Source organism: Apis laboriosa, unplaced genomic scaffold, assembly GCF_014066325.1.
Source record: "Apis laboriosa isolate Shangri-la unplaced genomic scaffold, ASM1406632v1 scaffold158_cov153, whole genome shotgun sequence".
Lineage (NCBI taxonomy): Eukaryota > Metazoa > Arthropoda > Insecta > Hymenoptera > Apidae > Apis > Apis laboriosa.
Genome location: NW_025222082.1, coordinates 1093524 through 1119572, shown reverse-complemented (window position 1 = coordinate 1119572; position 26049 = coordinate 1093524). Strand labels below are relative to the sequence as shown.

At 35.6% G+C, this 26049-nt stretch overlaps 1 protein-coding gene across 2 annotated transcripts; it reads left to right on the top strand.

Annotated features, from left to right (window-relative positions):
- Positions 1–211: 211 nt before the first annotated feature.
- Positions 212–26049, top strand: LOC122710854 (glutamate receptor ionotropic, kainate 2-like). Of its 2 annotated transcripts, XM_043929015.1 has the most exons (13): positions 212–362; positions 1118–1321; positions 3516–3620; positions 4266–4523; positions 5954–6133; positions 6534–6671; positions 11210–11407; positions 12930–13155; positions 15291–15455; positions 19734–19834; positions 21141–21348; positions 25472–25760; positions 25917–26049. In XM_043929015.1, exons 1-13 carry the CDS (start codon positions 351–353, stop codon positions 25921–25923), a joined length of 2091 nt encoding a protein of 696 aa, XP_043784950.1. In that variant the 5' UTR covers positions 212–350; the 3' UTR covers positions 25924–26049. The 2 variants fall into 2 exon arrangements, with proteins under 2 accessions (XP_043784950.1, XP_043784951.1); XM_043929016.1 differs by lacking the exons at positions 5954–6133; positions 6534–6671.

Here is a 26049-nt window from a genome sequence, read left to right as displayed (position 1 = left end):
AAAACAAGCAAATTAAGAAAATCTCACATCACCGAATATTTCTTTCTTCCAACAATTTTCCAATCAATCAAAAATGTTCAGAATCAAATTATAAATCTATAAAATAAATCTATAAATTTTAAACTGGAATTTAGGGTTACGAACATTTCTGTTCGCAGGCAGGTTTACACGGCCTAACCGGACATATCGAGTTCAACGAAGGGAAGCGTAATAACTTCAAGCTCGACTTGCTCAAATTGAAGAAGGAGGAGCTGGTGAAGGTTGGCGAGTGGAAGCCCGGATCAGGCGTTAACGTGACCGACGTCGGTGCTTTTTACGAGACCAGCGCCACTAATATCACCCTGGTCGTTATGACCAGAGAGGTAATTATCGCAATGCTCGTGTCACCGTTTGTCGAATTACTGTACATCACAGAATATTAACCGTGTATCTTAAAAGATCATAAAGCAATGTTATATCTGCAACGAATAATCGAGAAACTTGGAATAGAAGAGGAAGCGGATTATTACAGAAAATTAAAAAAAAAAGAAAATTGCTTATGAAATTATTGCGGTAATTTTATATCTGAGAATAATCCAAAGTCCTTTTTCGTCATTTAAATTGAAGAAAAACTTTAGTTGGCATACATTGGACTCGAAACTATCCTATAATTTTTATTAAAATCCATCACGATACGGAATATTTTTTTTAGATATATTATACAATTCGATCAATGTTAATATTCAATCGTTTAAACATGCCGAGTTTACCCGCGATCAATAAAGTTTGCTTCCACGAAAGAAATTAATTTCAGTCGGGAAGAAATCGTTGGCCGAGATACGACGATCTCATCCTCTCTCCATTTTCTAAGATGAAAGGAACAGGAGGGGAAGAAAAAGAAAGCGAAGTAGAGTTAGAAGTTTCCATCAGAATCGTTTGCATTAGTCCAATGATGCCGAGTACCGAGTACAGAGCATACCATCGATACCAGTTCTTGTCGTTGAATTTTTTCTATGGATAAAAGAGGAGTGTTTGTCCTTCTCCCTGTTTCCATCCTGCCCTTCTCCTCATCTGTATTCATCCGTGTCCTCGACACTCTGCCTCGCGTGATCCATCAAAGGAATCTTATTTCTCGCAGGAAAAACCATACGTGATGGTAAAGGAGGACAAGAATCTGACAGGGAACGCGAGGTTCGAGGGATTCTGCATCGATTTGCTCAAGTGGATCGCTAATCAGGTCGGGTTCCAGTACGCCATAAGATTGGTGCCTGATCACATGTATGGCGTTTACGATCCAAAGACCAAGGAGTGGAATGGAATCGTTAGAGAGTTGATGGAAAAGGTAAAGAGAAAGATCTTGAGAAATTTTATTTATATAGTAAAATTTGAATCTTCTGTAATATCTTTCTTGGATTTATGAATCTGATGCTTCTTTATTTATTATTTTCGAATAAATATAATTTTGAAATATTAATGGGAGAAGATAAATATTTTATTCTATTATGAGATTTATCGATATCGATTATCATAAAATTTTCGTACAAGCGTAATTCGGATCGCTTGAAAGACTTGACGAAATTGTATTTTTTTCCCAGGAAAAAAGAAGAAGCATTAAAAAAAATAGCAAACGTAAAGTTCAATTAACAATTTTATATGCAAACTAACAGTATGATGTTGTAATAAATCCATCTTGAGTTGAAATTTTCATTATGCATGCCTGAATTTGAGCATCTAATTTGATGTTTTCTAACAGATGATCCACGTATCGGATATTCTGATTCATAGGAACCGGCACAGATGTTACCACGTGACATCTGAATTGTAAAAGAACATGGTTATTAAGCCGGAATTTTGTCTGCCTCATTGGGAAAACATCTGTAGGATAATTTATGAAGCCCTCATCTATCAAAGATTTTATTGAAATATTAATGTTTCCTTGCAAATATTGCCAGAATGTAATTTTAATTGGTATTTCTGGCTTTTCGCAAGAACAGTATTATTTTAAATCATTAAAGACATCGAGAGGAATTAATTGTATTATCGATAGTTGTTCAAGTCAATATATTACTGTGGACGAAAAGTTTGTGAAATGATCTTTGTTCTTCTCTATATCGGAAAGATTGCAGTAATTTTTTTCTATTGAATCGTGCAACTGATATTATCCTTTACTATTAGTTCAAGTTTTACGACGTATCTATTTTGCTTCACTTGCAGAGACAGTTTTATTAGTAACAATAATATTCAATAGTTTAATCGCTTCTGAAACACGTTCTTTCTTTATTTTCAAAAGGCCATGACATTCTGTTTTAACTGACAATCCATTAAAACTTGCACACGAACCATAAATAATATGACCATAAAATTTGAATAATAAAAGATCCATGAATCCAATAAATCATAGAATGTTTTTGTTAATTTTTTATCCATAATAATATTCGATTACTAATAGTAGATTTATAATAGTAATAAATTTAATATAATTTCCATTCGTTCTATTTCTACCCTCTTATCGATAATATTTAATGCGGAACGACAAATGGATTGCATATTCATATTTCATGCTACTCGGGCGCAAGTAGTACAGCCATGTAACTAGTCAGTCATCAGAATACGCGATGCAAGCCTCGACCTAAACTTTATCGTGCAAGGTCGAAGGGGAAAAGGTAAGAATCTAAGGATGAAAAGGATGAAAAGGAAGAGAATTTTTTGCCATAAAAAGGGATAAGCTTTGCGCCTCGAGGCTTCAAGGTTGAGGATGGCTCGAGGCGAATCCGTGTTTCGCGCGATTAATCATTAGTGAGGAACAAATAGACGGTGAATTTCGAAGATTGCCGGTTCGTAAAATATGCAAATATGCAATCTGTTCATGATAAAAGAAACCGCCTTAACCCAGAAACCAAGTGAGGTCGGGTAAGTGGATCGTCTTGAAGGAAAGACGTCATTGGCGGTGTTCCGTGTTCTGATTTCCTTATAAAAAATACATTCGCTGTTTTCCTAGATGAACGCTTGGTTGACGAGTCTTTGTCGATGATTTTCAATGAAAGCCAAAGATGGCGTGATTATAAGAGGATGTACTTTTTTGATTTTAATTCGAGATACGAGTAAAAGTTTTTTTTTAATCCTCCTGTGTATAATAATTCGTTTAGATAAAAGTTTAGAAGTCATTTAGAAAAGTTTAGATTAAATTTTATAATTGAATTAAATAAAAAGAAATAATTAAAATAAAAGAGAAAGGAGACAGGATAGAATAAGGAAATGTTAATTCTTATCAAGTATCTCCTCCTTTCATCTCGTTACTTAAACTTGAAATTACTTGAGACATTAACAATGTACATTAGAGAACATCGTTGAAATTAAGATCTTCTCTCTGTATAATTATCAGCGATACGTATAAAAATTTCATTTGTAATTACAGAAAATCCTAATGGCTTCCCGTTCCCGATAAATTTCGATTTTCTGTATGACTTCTCGAACATTGATAGTTGGTGAGTCAGTACTACATGTTTTCAAGCGAGAAATTTCCCTTTTGCCCACAGAGAGCGGATCTGGCCGTCGCATCCATGACGATCAATTACGCTCGGGAGAGCGTGATAGATTTCACCAAGCCATTCATGAATCTCGGTATCGGAATTCTGTTTAAGGTGAGTCTCTGTATGTGCATTCGATAGTGATAAGCTAACTCGTAACTTCCATTCATCACGCGAAATAGTGTTGAGCCCTCTCGAGAATCTCGTCTTAACGTATATTCGAGTTTGCGTGAATGCTTTGCAAAAATTCAAAAAAATAATATTTTCTCGTGATTCGATTCTCAAAGATTAACGAAAACCTAAAAAAAATAAAAAAAAATATTAGATAAATTCTATATATTAGAATTTTGTAATATTGTACCATTCGTTGAGTTTTTACAAATTCTATTTTCAAAGTATTGAAGAGAACTTATTTTTTAAAATATCAAAAAGTGATCAAACCATTTTTCAGCCCGGTGATACCATCCAACAATCAAAACCAACCATCGATCACTTTACTTTACCTAAATTGAAATTTCCAATTCTCCCTGAAGCAACAGGAACTCGTTGAATAGAAATAAATAGCTTATTAAAATTTGTAGAATTTACTGAACGATCGTCGAATTAACATTTCCATCCCACGATATTGGACCGATCGAAACGAGATTCTCTGGATTAATCGATCGCCATAGAACGTTGGCCACAGAAAAGGGCCGTCATTCTGGCGGGAAAGCGGCACGAGATCCGTTTTAATTAAAATCGTAGCGTAACGTAATTTAGGTGCCCTCCAGCCAGCCAACGCGGTTGTTCTCCTTCATGAACCCGTTGGCCGTTGAGATCTGGCTGTACGTGCTGGCCGCGTACATGCTTGTGAGCTTCACCCTCTTCGTTATGGCTCGATTCAGCCCGTACGAGTGGAACAATCCACACCCGTGCCTGGGGGAGAGCGACATCGTCGAGAACCAGTTTAGCGTCAGCAACAGCTTCTGGTTTATTACCGGCACGTTCCTCAGGCAGGGCAGCGGGCTCAACCCCAAGGTACACTCAACGAGGTGCTCCGCCACTGGACTATTTCTGCCGTTCAATTTCAGTCGTCGTGTCACGATCCAAAAATCCTTAAATCCTGATCCTTATCTCGACCCTTTCGACTCTTCACGAGAGGAGAGTTTTTGAATTTTTAGAGATCTCCTTGGAGTCGACTCTTTCGATTCTTGTGCAGTGAATACTTGTGATTTTTTGTAACACAATATGTATCTTGTGTTATTTTGTTTTTCTTTTTTTGAGTAAATCTGAGAGATATAATCTTAGTTATAAATTATAGGTTTGGTTTAATATTTATTCTTAAATGAAAAAAAAAAGACAAATTTAATTGAGGAAACTTGAAAGGGTTGAAAGGGTTAATATTTAATTCATAAACGTTTCTCTGGACTTTATACAAGATGCCTGAGAAAGATAGAGGATGATTTTATATGTAAAAATAAAATCAAATGAAATTTTTTCATTTAAGATCTCATTTATTGAAATTTTTCAAGTAGAAATGAGTTTGGCAAATTTTCAATCGGAGAATACAGGAGCGGAAAATGTAGAATAAAATTTTTTCATTTAAAATCTAATATTCGAGAAAATTGAATTTAGAAATTCATCAAATACAAGACTGCACGTACTGCACGCATATCGAATTTCGATTATCTCGAAAATCGAACGGGGACGATAAAATTTTATTCTACGAAATTATTTTCGGATTTAAATTTTTTTTTACACATAGAATCACTCTCCGTTTATCATCCCGTTTCTAAGACACTTTACGCAAAGAACTCTATCCTCTATTTCCTTTCAACGTTCTTCGAAAATCGTAAGCAGAATAAAATAAAAAATCGTACAAAAGAAAAAAGAAATCAGAAGCTGTCGCGTCTGGAAACAGATTGTCGTCGCCGTAGTCCCACTGATCGCAATCTCAATTCGTAACAATCGACGCGAGATGAACCGCGAATCGCGAGTTCCAAATCCTTCGGTATCGCAACCCAAAACGCGATGATTCGCGTTCCACTTTTATCCGATGGCTGAAACCACCAAAAGAAAAAAGAGAGGAAACGAAAGGATAAAGGAACTCGTCTAACGGTTGAACTTCAACGCTGTGTACTACTGAAACCGGCTATTGTGCTCGGTGGCTCCTGACAGGCCGAAGAATAGACTACGGAATCCGTGATTTCAACGAGAGATAAAGGATCCGTCTTGCGCGCGCCATTCACAAAACTGGCAAAGGAAAGCACGAAACTGTTATCCTCGGGAAGTTGATTTGCGTGGAAAAAAGGGAAAGAGAGAGAGAGAGAGAAAGAAAGGGTGGGGAAAAAAGCGAGGGAAATGGGGAGAAATTCGGTGGAGAAGAAAATGGATTGGGTTTTTTCCTGGCGAAAAATCGGGAGAGATTTAGGGGATTAGTAATCCGGAAATACGTGTAATTGCTGCAGGTTTCCGCTCGAACGCCGTCGAGGCTGTTCTCGTTCATGAATCCTCTCGCCGTGGAGATTTGGTTATCCATGCTGGGCGCTTACGTGATGGTCTCCCTAACGATTTGGATAGTGGCGAGGTTCTCGCCTTACGAGTGGGTGGAACCTACACCCTGTCCGAGCTGCAAATGTCCGCTACAGGTAGGCTCTCGTCAGGTGGTGCCTAATCGATCGTGCAATTGAATTCTTGACACGGTGAAAAGGTGTCGTGAACGATATCGACACGGCTCACGCTTTCGATTGTTTTTTTTTTTAAATTACTTGCGAAAAGTTATTTTCAATTTTTTAAAAATTGAACACAAAACCGAGACAAAAATTGTACTCAATTTTTTGCAAATATTCGCGATCGTTTCGCGATTATCGTTAAAAATAAATCGATACTGCGATAAGAGAATTGAAAATGTTTAAATTGCGAAAGATTCGCGAAATATTCACGATCCTTGGACCCGCATTGTTAATAATTGGGCTAGCTACATACGGATAGCTTGTGTAATTGTCCTTGAAATTTCGCACCACTTGGCGGGGGTCCCAATGTGATCAGGGTGGTCACGTGAGCGCGTTGGATCCTGACAGCGACGACATTCCTCTGCTGAGGACGGTCAACGAGTTCACCCTGGCCAACAGCTTCTGGTTTACGGTCGGCACGCTTATGCAACAGGGCAGCGACCTCAACCCCAAGGTAAACGTGTCATCACAGAGTCCGGCAGCCAATTACTTAAACGAGTGATGCGCTTCGAAGCTTACAATGTTTGGAAACTCGTTGGACATCTGTCGCAATTTCGTGAATATATATGTATATAGGGGGAGAAATCGTAAAATATACAAATTTTACACGGGAACAATTTAATGATAATATCGAAAATCAACGAATGAAAATATTCAGAATGATTGATTGTTAAAATGCGGACAGATGAATATATTATGTTTTTCTTTTCTGTCGATTTGCATCATATATTAATATTATAAACAAATCTAATCCTGAATAAAATTTTGTAAAAATTCTGAATAGCACATTCGTATCTTATCTGTAAATATATGTATTCCATTATGTTTGAAAAATTTATTTTAACATGCAAATTAAATTTTTCGATAAACGAAGCCAATTTCATCAGGAAACTTTAAACAAATTTTTATTATACATTTAAATAAATAATTTTGGCATATTTTTCTATATGCCAATTTCAATATTTTAATATTTTTTAAACTCATAGAAACTCACGATCTGATGATTTTATTAAATCTATAAATATTCGAGATTGATTTTTAATTTAAAATCAAATAAGTTACAACGTCTCTTTCGAGGAAAGACTAATGATATTACGAATCTATAAAGTAATTTATGTCACAGTAACGACATTATCCAAAGTAAGGATGATCGTTTTAAACGAACTCGTGAAATTCATGGTATTGTCATAAAGTGTGATAGACTCGTAACTATGGATTGATCGTGGAAAATCTAATCCATTTTATTTGCAAAACGATTACATTTCTTTTTATTATTCTATAAAGAAGATTTCAAGATTGTTGTCTAACTTAAAAACAAGTTACGAAATCCGATGGAAAACAGAGAGTTTGGAATTTCGATATTTCATTAATTTTTCGAGGATCTTCTCGAGAATTAGGAAAATAATCTCAGTTCCAAGAACTGTAGTACACGATTCAAATCGTAAAATGCGATGGATGAAAATCCAACGAGTTTCTATGTTCGAGAAAACGACTTATAAACCGTGGAAATCGTTTCAAGCACCATATGAGTACATCGTGCACTGAATCTGAAAAAATACAACAAGATGAGGAAATTTTACCAGATATGTTCGCTTAGATAATTCGCAGATAAAATTGAAGAATTTTCTATTGGTATTTGTCTGATATCCCTTCGAAATATCAAATTTCACGTGGAAAAATAAAAAGAAAAATATGCATCAGTCATTTTAAATATGCAGGATGTTTCGTTCGATGGAAAATATTTCAGGAAGCAATTCAGTACATAAAAACGAATAAAAAGAGGATAAACAAGTATATTTGTTTATTTAAAGGAATATTTATCTCATATATCAATATTTCCACTATTATCTTTTGATACTATTCAAATTTGCAGACACATTTTTTTACCAAAATATTTCATCGTATTTAACATTTATCTTTCGATATTTTCAATATTGTCATCTCTCAAATTCTCAACACAACGATATATCGCGAAGATGTAATATAACAAAAAAAAATAATACTTTAAAAATATCGTGCAATATTTGTTCTCATTTTTCTTCACTATACACGTTCCTGAAATATTTCCCTTTCGTCACATCCCTGTATCTCTCCAAATATCGAAACAAAATCTTACGTAGACGAAAGATCTTCATCGAGTAGCATAGAATAGAATAGCATCGCCACTCTCAAATCAAATTAATTGCATTATAGATAAATCTCGATAGACAGAGAACGATATCGAGAGATCGCATGTCACCCCTGCATGCACATGACAAAAGCCAAACACCTTTGCATTTCATTCGTCTCATTTTCGTCACATCTCTTCGATTTCTCTTCTCAAACAACCAAAAGCATCCATTTACAATCCGATTTCCAAAAGAACTTTTCCAAAAGATTGACTTGCGCGCTTCACAAGAAGCGTTCACAATCGGCACGAAACTTTTTTACATCGAGCTACGTGCAACTATGATGGCGTAAAATTCAACTCGACAAAACTTCTTTTGCTCGAGATTTTTCCCGTGTGCTCGAAAAATCTTCGTGAAGATTTCGCGAAACAAATTCTCGTGGAATCTTCTGTCTCGTTTCTATCTCGTGCACGAAATCTTGTTACATCAACAAGATGCGTAAATAGAGATAGAACGATCCGAAAAACAAAATCCCTCTGTTTTATATTCGCCGCCGTTGCGGACGGCCGGAAATTGTGCCCATTTAACGCGTTACTACCTCGTCCGGCGATAAAAATAAACCAGGACACAAATGAAACTGCATGTAATCGGAATTTATGAAGTTACACTCTGTAAGGTTGAAATGCTTTATAGGGCGTAAATTGAAAATTTCATTCGATGCAATAAAGATATGTATGATTTATGATGCGGTGCACATCGCATTCAATGGACATCTGGTATAACAGAGTTATTCCAACGAAACAAATATACAGTTGTAATACAGTACACAGATTAATTTCACGAAATTCATTCTTCAGAGCGCAGTCCATTCTCTCATTACTTTTCACGAGTAAAAAATTATAGGTTAATTGTTAATGCGCTTAGGAATTCACTTCAAATCTTCTTCGATTTCTTATTCTATTTTCCACATATGAAACTGTAAGCAAATAATTTTCAAATTATATTCGTGTAAGTTAGAGTCTTTTTTTATTATTATTTTTATTATTATCTTTCACAAATATTATACATTTTACAACTTCTTTGATTTTCAATTCCTATTTTTCACTGAAACTATAAAGAAGGAGAATTTCGTTCTTTAATTAATATATTTATCATAAACTTTTCTTATGTTTAACAACAGACAATAAGTATTAATGTTTTGTTACGAGAATATACCTGTACGACATATGGTGGTAGCCGGCTCTGATGGCATGTGTGTACATGCGGGGTTGTCGTTGCGAAATTCGCAAAGAATGGCGATTCTACGACTCGAAGAATCCCAGATATCCGCGTAAAGAGCTGGGGATTCGAGAGTGCTGTGAAAATACAGAGAGAGAGAGAGAGAAAATCGCGAGGAAACGAGGGTTGCGCAAAAATATCGCTTGAAACTTATCGTTCGAGAGAGATTTTCCGGGTCGTATCGGGCTATGATACACGCGCGAAAAAGGAAATAGAGCAACATAATCCTCGATTCGTGGCATATTTGCTTTGACACGAGAGTCTGACGATATGAACAAATATCAAAGAGACGGGCAATTCCTTTTCTGCAGTAGCACACTGAAAGCATAAATATGTATACAATTAATTCTAAAATTGGATTTTTCTTCTTAGAAGAAAAGAATTAAGAGTAAAGAGTAATAAGAGCCAGTTGAAAAAGTATCGATATCTTATAACGAAATTTATTCGAAATATGAAAATTCTAATTTTAATAAAAATCTGTGTATACATTAATCATAATAGATTATGCATTAATATTGCATTCGTAAAGTCTTTTTGCAATAGAATTTTATATTATAAATCATTATATTCTATATACGCATATAAAATTTCATTAAAAAGAGAATTTTCATTGATTTTTAATAACAATCGCGTTAAATTACGTATGAAGATTTTTTTCTTTTTATTCATAAAATATATCAAGATATGTCAAATCTCTTGTATCCTTATTTCATTATTCTTCTCGCGATAACGTCAAAGGTATTCATAAATATATCGTTGGAAACGTTTCGCCTCCTCGAGACTGTACCACTCAACGTCTGAGAAAATGGTATTTTATCATCCACTCGTAGGATGTATGGCAATTTGAACAACGCCATTCGTTTCGTGGATAAAGAGAGGGATGATGAAATTATTCGGAAATGTCTCGAGCCGATAATCGCTTCCGTGATCGACTTGCTTCCACGGCTAATGGGTCGAAATATGCCATTAACGGGTTGAAGGGTAGGGTGCAAATGAGACCGCATATTGCATTCTTTGGGCGGAACGTAGTGGAGGTGCTCTTAAATCGTCTCCCGACCTCGATGCTCCACTGACGCGGTTTCAATTGATCGTCGAGGCTTTTCGTGGGCTTCCAACCACGAAGATGCGATATCAGGTCGATATTCGCGAAGAAAACTGACGTGAACCTTTTTTGATAGTATACTTGATCCTCTTGATTATATCATGTTACGTTCCATGAATTTTTAATACTTTATTCGTATCGTTTTACTATATCTGAAACAATACAAAATATGTTTTAGGAAAAATGTTTTTAACAAAAGTTAATGGTTTTAATCGTTTTTTTGCGGATAGATATGTAGAGATTATACGAAGGTAGCTTTTCCTCTCTTTGGATCATGTAATTTTTAATACACAATGCATATAACAATTATCTAATATTCGTGAAAATTTTAGAAAATAATATCCTGTAAATATTAAACAAAATTCAGGAATAAAGCTCGTTTCGAATAAAAATGAAGAAAATTCTAATTTTCATCAGATCGAACGATCTTTGAGAAGGAATTGCTCGTTAAAGTGTTAAAGTATCGTTTTCCTTTAATGAAAAGGTATCCGTCGTAATTATCAGGCAACAAGCACGAGAATAGTTGGTGGAATCTGGTGGTTCTTCACATTGATCATCATCTCATCTTACACGGCAAATCTGGCTGCGTTCCTCACCGTCGAGAGAATGATCACGCCGATCGAGAACGCAGCTGATCTCGCTGAACAAACGCAAATTTCGTATGGAACGTTAGAGGGTGGAAGTACAATGACGTTTTTCAGGGTAAGTACCTGAAATTTTATTAAACTGTTTAATATATACGATCGATAATACATTGTCAATACTTTTTAATTACGATTCAATATTATATCTGGATGACTACAATAAAAATTATAGGATTTAGAATATGATTAATATTATCTTAGAGGAAACGTGTTAGAAAAGCTGCAATCTGGACGGTGAAGCAAAATAATAAAACTTTTTGTGTTAAAACTTGGTTAAGTTGAAAAAGTTAATCTCGAAAAATGGTGTAATACTCTATGTGTACAAACTAAGAATATTTTCAGGATATTTCTTTTTAGAGAAAATACTGAATAAAGTAAAAAAATTTGAAGTTATTTTAAACTTGTACATTTCATTAGGAATTAGAGTATATATTTTATAATAATTATCAAATTAAACTATCAAATTGAAGTACACAGATATTATTAAATTCAAAGAATGCATAATATTAAAAAAGATCTGTATTTCCATTTCTTTGAATTAATCTCTATTCTTCGAACTAATAAAACAATAAGTTACTCGATTAAAAAATTTTAAAATAAGAATATGAGATTAAAACCATTAATAACTAGCACGATAAAATTATTTTCTGTTTACAACATAATGAATAAACTAATCCACTTTGGACCTCAATCACTTTTGATTGAACATATAGATCCAAATTTATTAATATTAATTAACGTTTTGATATTGCGTGACCATTGACAGTCATTTTATTAAACACGATAATTTTCATTCGCATTCGATTCATGTCTTACGAATAATTCTCCTGCTGAGCAGGGGATCCTGCGCGCGAAATATTAAAACCATAAAGCTACGTAATCCGGGACAAATTCGGCTAATTATCACAGTTTTCATATCGAAAGGTATCGAAATCCGTTGAATGTCTACCATTTAATGCGGACTTTTAACGTTATTAAATTTTGGAACGGCATTTCACCAATGTTCAGGTATTCCTGTAATATTAATACCGCGTTATTGAAACAACATTTCGCACCCCATCCCCGCTATTACAGATTTATTCTCAGAACGAGGTGGAGTTCGTTATTGCTGAACTCGTTCCAACCAGTTTACGAACAATTGGAAACTGGAGGAAAATTCGAGAGTGCACCCTTTGTTCTCTCCTCACTGTTTCTCGCGTGAATTTACAACAATCCGATTGAAAAATATATAAATATAATATGAATATATACCTGAACGAAGGAGACTGATTATTGTGATTCTGTGTTTGATTAATTCAAACGAAATTAAATTCCTTTTGATCGATTTCAATTTAAATTCGAGTTTGATCGATTGTTACAAAATGATGAAAAGGAACGAATATATTACAGAAAATGCGGATTGCATTGTTTCAAAGGTCTTCGATAATCGATGAAATTTGTAACTAGTTATGTATAATCGGAAAATATGATATATAATATGATTAAAATATTTTTTTCTTCAAAGTAATTCCATCACTTTTTTTTTATCTAAATAAAAGATATTTTTTTCTTGAATTCTAAAAAGTGTATTAACGCGATAGGACTCGAAGATCGGTATATACAAGAAGATGTGGGAGTTCATGGAGTCGAAATCGCCCTCGGTTTTCGTGAAAAGTTACGAAGATGGGGTGAAGAGGGTGCTCGAGGGTGACTACGCTTTCCTGATGGAGTCGACAATGCTCGATTATGCTGTACAACGAGATTGCAATCTCACGCAAATCGGGGGCCTGTTGGACAGCAAAGGCTATGGAATTGCCACTCCGAAAGGTAATTTCGAATAACAATTGGTATCTGTTCCCATTGTTCTATCCTTTCCATTTACCTTTTTCTGTTAAGATAGAAATCCATTTAAGAGTATCTCCTTCGCAAATGAAAGATTGAAAAACACTTGCAGATCTCTAGAGATCTCTTACTCTTTTCTATCATAATAATTATTCAATTCAAGATTATTTCAACTTATTGAAATTTTATCTTAATTTTATCTTTTTTGTCTTAACATCCGTTCATTCATTTTATCAAATTCGCAACAATAAGTTTTATTTCATTCAAATATAAAATCGCGAAATTTTCCCATTGCACTCGTGATACATGCACTGTGAATAAATTTCTTCCAGATCGTATCGATCGATTGTTGGAGAGTATATCAAACGTTTCACCCTAGCGATATAACAGCCAGTTCGAGGCAACTCTAGCGCGTTTGCAAGGAAACTTCAGCCTCGAAATAAACGCATAAATATTGTTCACTGTTAATATTTCTTGCGAGGAGTTTGGAAACGCGAAAATTCGCGCGAGAATTTAGTGCCAAGAAGCGTGGAGCGGAGAAAGAAAAACGCGGAACTGTACGGCCGGCAAACATCATAAAGTTCGCGGATTTGTGGCTCATTTGGGGTTGAAATCGCGGAAGTCAGCTACGGAACGGGGGGGGAAAAAAAAAAGAAACACGGTATCCGTCGTTTTTCCTCGTGAATTCGAGCGAACTTCTTCGCTTCCGTGGTCCTCCAATGTAGAAGCTTAATTAACGAGTCGGAGACGACACCGAAGCGAGAAGTTTTAAATCCGCGTAATTCGGCTTCTTTCTTGACGGGCAAGAACGAGATGAAAGTTTAGAGAGAGTTATAGCCGGAGGTTGGAGACCGAGCAATTTTCTTAATTGGACTAACGTGTCTGTGTTTCAACTTCCACTTTCGACCTCTATACACTGATGACGCGATTGTTTCTAACAACGAAGTCGAATAATCGAAATTTCATGCCAAAAATTATTGCCATAATGCTCGATTAATACGTACGTTGTCGAGACATTGTCAACGTAGAGTAATTTACGTATCGACAATATTTAAAAACGTTTTAGTTAATCATAATTTTGTGTAGAATTGATATATTAAAAGTTTGAACTAGCTCCTTGATTTTCACTATTCAATTTTTGACATTATTTTATTATTCTATTTTAATTTTTTCGTGGAAAACGAGCATTATATCGATCAAAATTTAATTTTTAATTTTTAATCAGATGGAAAACAAAGTGGATAACGAAAATCAAACAATGTGAAAAAATTATTAAGAATAGAAATGATATTAATATTTTTTCCAGCAGCAGTAAACATTACACGATCGTTGTTGTGTCTATCTTTTTGATATTCGTCATAGCGTTATTGTAAGACAGAAGCGGATGGATGTCACGTAACCCCTTCTATATTTTACAACGAATGTTAAAAAAATGGACGTAACGAACGTAACATTCATTTTTTTTGACGTTCGTGTGACGGCCTGTCGCACAATCAGAACTGGAACACGTCAGTTATTCTAGATGTTTTGAAGAATTATTGGTGGTTTCTTTCATTTGTTTTATTGGCTCGTGAAAAACAAGAGAGAAAAATATTTTTACATAGTTAGAAAACTATTAAATGCAATGACTGAAATCACGTATATATATTTCTTATTATTTTATTATGTGAAACAAAAAAGTTTAACGATATCAAATTAAATATACTTATAATAACCACGTTATATATCAACGAAAAATATACATGTTAAAAAAATCAATTTTAATTTATTATAGCCCAAGCATTGTTCTAATTAGTTTGAATCTTTTGATAAAGAAGATTACTTGTCCAAAATTATTTTATATTACATTTGACATATAATATCCTTTCTGTCACGCGCTGAAAATTGCCAAGTTTTTCGCGAGCATTGCAATGAAAACCAAGAATTTCTTTTTGCTCTGAGGCAAAGAGAGAGAGAAAGAGAGATGTTCAAATAACTGGGTCTTGTAAGACGCCTCGAGGATATAAAAAGGACGAGCAATTTCACCTTTTCTCGAGACGTTGCCCAGCAGAAGACGTAAAGCGTTTCAAAGACGAGAGATCGCAGGAATTCGTAACTTAACGAAGCCGTTTTATATGCAGGCTCGCCCTGGAGGGATAAAATATCTTTGGCGATTTTGGAGCTACAGGAGAAGGGTGTGATACAGATTCTGTACGATAAGTGGTGGAAGAATACCGGGGACGTGTGCAACAGGGACGAGAAGAGCAAGGAGAGTAAGGCGAATGCGTTGGGAGTTGAAAATATCGGTGAGCTCTCAATTTTTCTTTTATGGTCGATGAGAAGGATATCATTGTCCCTATCTAGTGTAAATTTATTACTAGATTGAAACATGATGGGAATCTTATCCAGGATAGACAAAGATTGGGTGAAGAATTTAAATTTTTACTTGATGATGGAAAAAATTTGTGATTCGTGATCTTTTTTTTCTCTCTTATGATAATGAGAAATAACTGACAATTTTGTTTGTAAATCATTGAACAATTAAAAATATATTTCAGAGAATGAACGTGATTGCAATACAATATTGATAGTTATTAATGATAATAGTATGTAGGTATGTAAGTATGTTTTAATCTATTTTAATTGTCAGTTATTTTAGGGGGAAGAGAAAAATTCTTTTTTATTAAAATTACCGAAAAACATAAATTTAATATTATTCTAACACGATTCATTATAATTTTATTCCACTACACAAATTTATTATTTATTCTTTTTCTTTAGATTTAGAAAAAGAAATCATTAAGTAAAGGATATCAAACAAATATTCAAAAATCTATAACTACGATATCAAAAAAAAAACAAATTCATAAATTAATGTTCATCATTATTAATATGCCCAATTTAAAATTTAAATGTACAATGCACGGAAATTTTCGTGATAAATAATTAATTTCGTTCAATAAATAAATACACGAAAGGATAATCTATTTTGAAATGACCCAAATAAATTTGGCGGGAATAAATTGATAATCCACGCAGCGTCAAGTGATGAATGTCGAAACAAAAATATAATTACTGGTAATAATATCAGAATATTGAATTATATATTTGATTTCTCTAGCCGAAATATAAAGATGATAATGATTTTCCGTGATATTCGTATATATTGGAAATCGAAATCGACCGCGGAAGAAGCGAGTGTGAATTTTCGAAATTTTGAAGGATTGAGTATCGTTGATCCAAATCATCATCATAATTACAACCCGTAATTTACGGGACGTAAACGAGGTCGATGGAACGTATGCAAGTGAAACAATGGCGTCGAAATCATTAAGTTCGTTCTGATCGTTCCCGCATCCCGCCCAGTGTGTAACTAACTTAATTTGGAGGCTTTGCCACGAACATGTCAAGTTACATAATGAACCATGGATGGTTTTCAATAACGGTTATAATGTTACATAATAGACAGTTTATCGAAATTGTACGAGTAAAATTGAAGAGATAACATCGATCGAAAGTGAAAGAACGAGACAAAGTTGAATCAAGTTTTAAAGAGTTGATTCTGGTCATCATGATGAAAAAAAAAAAAAATATAAACGAATTTTGAACGTGCATTATTTATTTTGAAGTTGCGAGCAATTTAATTTTGAAAAATTTTGAACTTACATCCAAACATTATAATTATATTGCATTGTTTTAGGAGCTCTCAACAAAAAAATAAAGTATATTACTTTAAATATGCGTTTCATTATATTGCAACATGCAAGTCAATTTGCTTAAATAATCTTGTAAATATATATAGTATATATTCATAAAGAAAAATATTCACAAGAATTATACAGAAAAAAAAAAGAAACACTCTTATAATAAATTTAATTCATATACACTCACGAATTGCTTCACGCGATAAATATGGATAAAAAAAAATAACAAAGGATGACTTGAAATGCTTTCAAGCTCAAAGAAATCTTGCGAAAAGTTCGTGAAGAATTTTTCTTCGGGATGTCCCCTTTCGTTTTTATGGAAGTCACAACAAGTTTTCCCTTTTTACTTTTTTTCCTTTTTGGCTAAGAATAGTGTTTCTTTTCTCTCTCTTACTTCTTTTTTTTCTTTTACTTTTTGACGTCGACTTGCCTATAACTTAGGCAAGTATCAACTTTGCCAATAGTGCAAATGTACTCTCGAAAACGAGGAAAAGGACGAATAATTCTCGTGAAGTTCGAAAAATTGCAGATGAATTCGCTTTCCATTAAATTTGTCGATTATTTGCATGATAAAAGAATACAAGGAGAAACGAGAAAGAGACAAACATTCGGCTGCATTTAAAAATAAAAAATTTACACCTTATGCATATACAATATATATTGACAAGATTAAAATCAGAAATTCTGATTATATCAATTATTCATGAACATGAATACAAACATGATATTTTCGTCACCATAAACGAAAAAACATGCTAATACCTACGTGATAGAACGCTTATAAATTTTCGTAACAAAACATCTCCTTCTTTTCAAAGGAAAAGTTCCAAATTTAATTCCTTCTCGTTATTATAATCGCAACGGAAACGAGTTACACCATTTTTCATTCGAATGATTAATCTGGAAAATTATTCGAAGCAGTCACGCCGAGCAATGCAATTCGTCGAGTAAACAATTTTCCTCTCGATCGTTCCATTACAAAATCGCAATTCTCGGGGCAAGTATTCGGTCCATGCCGGAAACTCGACGACTTTTCGACGAAGGCAAAAGTTGCCAACGCGAAACGCGCGAATCGTAAACGCGCAATGGCCGGATGCTAAGATGTTGGCATTGTTTCTCGTTTCACTGGGAAATTAGTCGCGATGACAGGGGGTGGGCTGGTATGAAAATGGTGGAGCATGCGAGAAACTTCTCTCCTTCCGGTGAAATGTCGTTTAAATCACAGTGTCGGTGCAGTTATGCAAATGCGAGCCCGTATATTGATTCCGATGAAGGAAGGCACTGCTTCTTGTTTAGCATAGAGATGAAGTTACATCATAAACATCGACGAGATTACGTTAAATCGGCGTTTATTCCGCGTGATATATGGCCTTTACTGGATTTGGATGCTTGAACTTGTGATCATTTCCTCGAGAATACGGTGAATTTCTTATCTTTCGTGGGAAATGGAGAAAATTTGTGTAAAAAAGTGAGTGGAAAATTTGGAAAAATAAAGGAATTAAAAATATTGTTGGGTAAAAATTTTACAAGAGAAAGGATCCAATTTAAATTTAACGATTTAAAAATGCAATTTTCTTTTTAATTCTTTTTTATATTAATTTTATATCAAAAAATACGGAATAATAATTATTTATTACGTTTCTTTAATTTATATATTTCTAAATTTTAAAAATTGTGAACTTTAAATACTTTCATAGTTTTTTTTATTAACAAGTATGCAACAAAATTCGCCCCAGAATTTGCATTAATCCAAGTACATCGTGAGAAGGTTAAGGAAAGGAATTTTAATGGAAAATCGTTTCACGCAACTTGGAACCGCGAAGCGATGCAACATTCGAGTAAACAAAGATCGCGATACTCCGAGCAAACGATTAAACAAAAAGTTTCACGAGTCGATTCGGAAACAAACAAACGTAGCTCGCCTACGATACGAAAAGTTTTAAAGCATACGTAGTAGACGGATCTCCAGTTTCACTATCGCAAGAAAAAAAAAAAAAAAAGAAAGATTCCTATAAACTAGAAGGGAAGCGAAAACTTTTCATAAAACTGGCTAATGCGATAACGAGCGATTTTATCGAATCGAAGGGACCCTCGATAGATTTACTTCTCTAGCTTGAGTGTAAAGAGATATTACCTCCTTATATTCGACATCGTTTCCACGACGAACGTAAAAATTCGCGAAAGAATGTTTTTCACGGTGGATAGAAGGACTTCGTAATTTGTCGAGGATAGGATAAAGTTTTTGGCGAGGAAACTTGCCGAGGATCCAATATCGAGACGATGTGCAGCCGAGCAAAGTGTGCGAAATGATCGGCACGAAGAATAAATTTCAACGGAGGTATTCTTATCTTCGCAGTAAAAGATATAATGTACAATGAGCGAAGCAAAGTAATAACTCACAAGAAACAACATCCTTCACAGCGTAACCGATTAATCATTCCAAATTACTCGATTACGATATTTTTCCATCTCTTTGTCAGAATTTTTCCATTCGATTGTAATTATCGATCGTAATATACCTTCTTTCCAATCTTCCTTTTTTCCTCTTCTTCTTTTCAAATTTCCATCGGAAGGGATAGCGAGGGAGAAGGAAAAAAAGACTGGAGAAGACAAAGAAGAAGTGGGACGAGGGGAGAAGACGAGTATAAATAAATGACGTCGTATAGACGGGAAGCTAGACAGATGGATAGATAAATAGATAAATAGACAGGCGTGGAGGGGTGTGACTGAGGTGTTAGAGGGTGATAGATGGGCGTACGGATCCTGGGTGAAATTCAGTGACAGGTACATTAACCGTGAAGCATGCGCGGGGGGTAGCGAGAAGGAGCAGAGACAGCCGGAGGCGGTAAAATAATGAGCTTCCGGTTTTTCCCGTTCCAGGTGGTGTCTTTGTCGTGCTGGTTTGCGGCCTGGCTCTGGCCATCCTCGTCGCAGTCCTCGAATTCTGCTGGAACTCGAAGAAGAACGCCCAATCGGACAGGGTAAGCATCGAGATAATTGCGCTCGCGATTCTGTGCTTCGCGTGTATGTGTTGCATGAATGTATCCTCCTCTTCGGTGCAAGGCCGTCTCACTTTGCTGCTTTTTCTCGATCGTCTCTTCGTCGGCTATTCGTGCATAGTATATCTAGTATATACTAGTATGTATTATATATCTTTTGGTCGAAAAAACAATTGCATGTTGTTAATAACGATTATCGATTGTTCCGCTCTTTGATCTCGTAAATTTTTGATGGAATTGGTCATTTGTTGAGAAAAGAAAAATGGAAAACGAAAAATTTCATTTATTTTGATCAGGAACGCGGTATAGCCGACCACACGATCTGACACACGCGTTCTCGTTCTACTTGTTTGATTTAACGCGATATTGATATTAGTTAAATATCGACAAACAGCATTCATATCAATCTGTCCAATGCATTTGTAAACAGATGAAGCATACCAAGCGTCATACATTGCAATTTTGGAAACCATATCATATAACCCATGCGAATTGTTGGTGAACGATCATGATACGCGAGAGCGTGTGTTTAATGTAATGAATTTTTATGTCACGTGGTAGAAAAGCTTTGGAGACTTTAGAGGCATCTTGTAATTTTATATTTTATAAACTCATACGTGAGGTATGATAATATGAATGTTATAATTAAAAAAACATTTAATTCTCACGGATATAACTTGGTGAATTATTATCATTATTTATTACTAATTAAAAATCAGAAATATTCTTTTATTCTTTATTATTATTAGTTCCAATTTCAAACACCAAATTTCATATTATCATCTCCTCTTCCATTATTTCTTAATGTAGATCAAAAATTATCCTCATCCCCTAAGATAAACGAAAATCTTTTGCTTCACTTCAAAATTAAATTCCATAAAATTCATTTCTATTCATTTCCATGATCCACCTTGTATTTAAGGATACATTTCCAATTAATCATCATTCACACACACACACACATATATTTTCCTAAAGTATCTTCTTCCCGATGGAATAATTCCACCCCCAACCCCATTACCATTAATCCATCCTGTAAATAGAAATTAAAGACCACCCATAACCACAATTCATGGCGACCAGCATTCACCACGAGGAAACGGCCTGGCACGCGAGAGGAATTGCATGGTATCGAGCTTGTGGTGCGATCGTTTTTCTGTATCATTTGTTGGTATTGTTGTGCCTGCTCTGCCGGTCCCCGTCCACGCATCGGCGGCGAAACGAAAAACGAAACAAACTAAAAAAAAAAAAAAACACACACACACACACACAAAATCGTGGATGGCAGTCCCTGTGCGCCGAGATGGCCTCGGAATTGCGGTTCGCCATGCGGTGCGGCTCGCGGCAAAGACCAGCCGCGAAGGCGCGCAATTCCGACGCCGCGGTGCCGTGCGACCGTTGCAGCCCGCGTGCCACGAGGAGGAGAACGCGATATTGTTCCACCGGCCACGAAGAGACCACCTACATACCGAGCATCGAGATACCACGGTTAAATGGTGTAAGTCCTGTCCCTCACGACGGGCTCTCGACGATGGCCTCTCTTCGGATTCTTCCATTTTCTTTCTCCCTTCCCCCCTTTCTTTCATTCCCATTTTCTATTGTGTTGTTTCGAATGGTGTGTCTCGTGTCCAGGATGGTCGAAAAAAACTATTCATTTAGGGCGGCACATCGTGCTGAAAAAACTTTAGTAAATATAAGTGGAAAATTCTACGTTTCTTGAGATACAGTCATTTTTACACGTCACGAACGATTTATTGTTGATTTCTCCATATTTACTGTCTGTAAAAATGTTTTTCCAGAAAATGTTTAAAATGAATGGTTTTTTTTTGAACACTCTGTATCACCGTTACGGACACAGACAGTGTCGTTCCAATCCATTGTAAATTTGTCGATTTTACAAGAGGTTCTCGATGAGGAGCCATCGTTCGAACGCGGAGTTGTGCCAGTTTCACGGTAATTCAATCCTGAAGAGAATAACCTGTAACGAGGACACGAATCGTTATTAACGAACCTACTATCAATTCGATCGAACAATTTTTATAGTATTCGAATGACTCGATTACCGTGATCGAGGCACGGCCTCCATTGAGCCCTGCTAGCCTAGTGATCTTTGCATTTCTTTCATTAAGCCTCGAAATGCGAGAGAAAATACGACGATAGACAGAAAAAGTTCATATCGTTTTCATTTCTCTTTATCTAACACTTTGATATATTAAAAAATATTAATTAGATTGGACTTTGTTGTACACGAAATATTTATTTAATTCGTATTTCTCTCCCTTTCTCTCTTTCTTTCTTTTTACGTATAATTAACTATGTGTTTTGCATTTTACAGCTCAAGTGTATATTATAATAATCTATAAAAAGAGAGAGGGAAGGAGAAAGAGAGAAAGAGAGAGAGAAAGAGAGAGCACAAACACTGTTTAATTACAATTGGTACAGAATTCTTTCTCTCTCTCTCTCTCTCTCTCTCTCTCTCTCTCTCTCTCTCTCTCTCTGCTATAAACGCACGCTTACATTTAACGATAATCAGTTCGACATACGCGTTTTATGTACGTATACGTGTATAATACTTGATTGCATGCCTCGTACTGCTGTTGTACGACTGTAACACGATTCATGGACAACGACATCTCTTCAAAAGTTGTTTCGACGAACGTTTCGGCCACACACCGTTCATTGCCTCGTCTTGGATCGATCGTTCCACCGTGCATGCTTGAAAGTTTATCGAAGCTAAAGTGGAAGCTGAGTAAACGAACAACCGCGAGGGTTTTCAATTCGAAAAACGGAGTTATCTTGGTTTCGAGAAAGATGGAGAAATATTTTTGAACTAAACTTACGTGTCATCTTCTTCGAATTATTTTCAAAGCAAAGATAACTCTTGTTTTATATTGAGTGTATACACAATGTCTCATCTTATTTTTATATTTTCTCAGTAATGTTTCGGATAAGAATTGAACGGCGTCTTGAAGAAACGAGTATTCTTTTCATTCAATTTTGCTATTTGCGTAAATGACATTTCTTCGTACGAAAGTTTTATTTTTCTTTCTTCTTTTATTTCGCTTCTCTTACGAGAAAGAATATTCAACACGAATATATGAATATTCACGACACGATCACGCCAGTGCTAAGTAACTCGTAAAATTTGATTCCGAAAATTTAAAGATGCTTGATGGAGCGGCACGGTTGGATATCCTCCCTTCATACGGTTACATGGGCGAGAGAATAGAGTGTTCGTTAAACAATGATCGGGAAGAGAATGCAGCTGAACCGAAACGTCCTCGCGTGAATGGTGCTTCTGATCGTGGCGGAAGTGATTTTTCCAGTCCACGTCACATTCTCGCAAACTTTCCGTGAAACCGATATATGGGATATCCTCTTGAAAAACAAGCGAATTCCTTAATATTTCTTATTAAAATATATATGATCGAAAAATTAATCTTTCTTTTTTTCGTCTTTTTCAATTTTATTGCAAATTTTAATAACGAATCGTATATATATTCCACGCATATAGATTTAATAATTTGTGTATTATATTGAAATATCTTATTATTCTTCTTATTACGTTTGCATATTGTATAAAATGGCGATAAAATTCGTGAACGAGCGAATGTAACATTCGGATCTCGAATTGGGTAAATTTTTCTGTAAAAAATTAGAATAAAATTAAGCGAAATTTATATTAATATTCTTTCGCGGTTTACAATTTCGTATTTCGCAAAAAGGATACAAATTATACAAACTGCAAGACAAACTTCCGTTAATTATCTCCATCATCGAAGGATTTCAAAAGGTTTGATATTATTCAATTTAATTAACTCGAGATGAATTATGAATAATTATTACCGGACATTATAACATCAATGATCGACACAATTGTGCGTAGTATATAATAGTGTCATAATCATTTCGTTATAAATTTTCGATTTCGAAATAAAATTGCTCGAATTCGAGATGGATTTTCTCGAGATTCTCGTTATTCGAGTTTAATTTAAATGGAATTAGAGAGAATTATCGAGAGTTGACAAAGTTATGACTTCGAGGTATGATCGTGTATTTCTCCACCACTCGATTTCAAGAGAGAAAATGGTGGAGAGGCGAATGGAATGCATCAGTGTTGAATTCCGTTCCTTCCTCTTTTCGATACTTTAATCAGTGCCTCGACACGATGCTTGTCGATATTGCAATCCAGAAATGTTTATCGCAATCTTTCAAATCTCTCGGAAGCTCGATGATACTCGTCCTCTATGTCCTCGTTACAGTCCTTCCTGCAAATTCATTTCGACAGAGAGACGAACGAGTTTTCATAGTGAATGAATATAGATAGGCGCTTTTCGATTCGAGTTTATTTTTCGATCATTTCTTATGGATTTTTACGACTCGCAATTTATAAACGTATTACACGTAACTCAGTTTATCGTGGATGCAAATTTTGTATAATAGATTTGAATTATTGGATTTATTCATTTTTCCACTGTTATTAAATAAATTAAGAAATAATTTATCAAGCATAATTACTACGCTCGCAAATTCGTTTCAAACGTAACATTGTTGTGTATTTATGAATAAATAGATAAGCGTAAACTCCTATTAATTAAAGAAAATATCAGGCATGTGATCATACATAATGGGATGAATTAATGAGATCTCGTTATATATTTGTTCTCACACGGATTTACATAAATAATATTTTGCATAGATGAATGAAAATAGATACGTTTTCATCTCGATAATGACATTAATTTTGCTAAAAACAAAATCCGCATCCATTTTTATTAATTACGGAAACAAAACTGTTGCGTAAAAATTAATTACTCTGATATCTGTCTAACGAATGATTTCTCAAAAATTTCAGCGTTATTTCGAAATTGAAAACACCGGAAAAGTTAAAAGAGATTCGAGTCGAAAAATTCAGCGTGTCAAACCGTTCGGTCCACTCTTCGTCGAACAAATCGAAACGTTTCGATACACCGTGCTTCCGTTCGAAAAACGCGGAATTCTATCAAGCGAGCAGTGTGCATTTCGCACGGTTTGTTCCCTCGTCCAAAACCGCATCACCCTTCCTCCGAAAATGAAAAAGGAAAAAAAAAAAACAAGAAGGGAATCCATCATATATATATAGCTCGGAAAAAGTCCTTTTCCGATTTTTCATCAAATTTCCCCATCCTCGTACACATATTTCTATCGCAAATAAGTCTTTTTTTCGCGGAGTGGCAGCTGGACAATTGATCATTCGAATCGATATGAGAAGAGGAAATTCATAAATCCTGAATCGAGGGAAATTTAACAACGAGTTGATTGGAAGAAAACAGGGAAAAAAAGCATACACGGTAGTGGCTCGGATCCAGGAACGACGAGAATAAGTTCTTTATATCGAGGTATGGAACGGAATAGGCCATAAACTAGCGATATCTATAATAACTGTAGGCTCACATGAGGCGAGAGGTAAACTTCTTTACGAGCTTCTGAAAAAGTTTGGGACAAGTTTTAACGAGGCCTGGTAACTTTTAATAACTCGATCGGTTCGTACCAGGGGGGGTGTATGGGGTGTGGTAGCGAGAGGTGGTGACTTATCACCACCCCCGATATAGCTAACATCTGTGCCTCCTGTTTTCTCAGCAGGAGGGTGGAGCATTGTCGATGACGGAGATGAAGAAATCATTGAGCTTCGATCAAGTGGGAGCGGCCCGTGGCGGGAACACCTAGCACAGGCCTCATCCTCATCTTCATCCTCAGCAGCAGCAACAGCAACAACAACAACCGCCACCGTGCAAAGCCACGCCCACGCACACACGTCACACACACTGCCACTCACATTCACACAGCCACAGTCACAGCCATACGCACAAACACCAACCACCCCCACCGAGGCAGAGACGGGGCTCTTCAAGCATCGTCTTGGGTCAAGGTTAGTCACTCATCGTTCCATCGTAATAAATAGAATCGTCGAAAAGAACGATCTTTAAGCAAACAGAGATAGTGTCGCTAGTGTGATTCAAAGATTTCTTTAATCCAAAAAAATATCACTTACAAATAGGAAAAGGAAAATCTCTTTGATGTCCAGGAGGTGACCATCCTGAGAGTATTCTCTGGAGATTCGACTGCGACCTGGCAGGTGAGCCAGACGTGGTGATATCGCCGCCGCCACCGCCACCCCCACCCTCGGCGGCCGTATCGAGGACCACGACCCTTTGACC

Bases quoted from the DNA above. Each gene is read 5' to 3' on its own strand.
- LOC122710854 (XM_043929015.1), top strand. The intron at 1,322-3,515 runs GTAAAGAGAAAG...TTTTGCCCACAG, and splicing joins TTAGAGAGTTGATGGAAAAG to AGAGCGGATCTGGCCGTCGC. The intron at 6,672-11,209 runs GTAAACGTGTCA...CGTAATTATCAG, and splicing joins GCAGCGACCTCAACCCCAAG to GCAACAAGCACGAGAATAGT.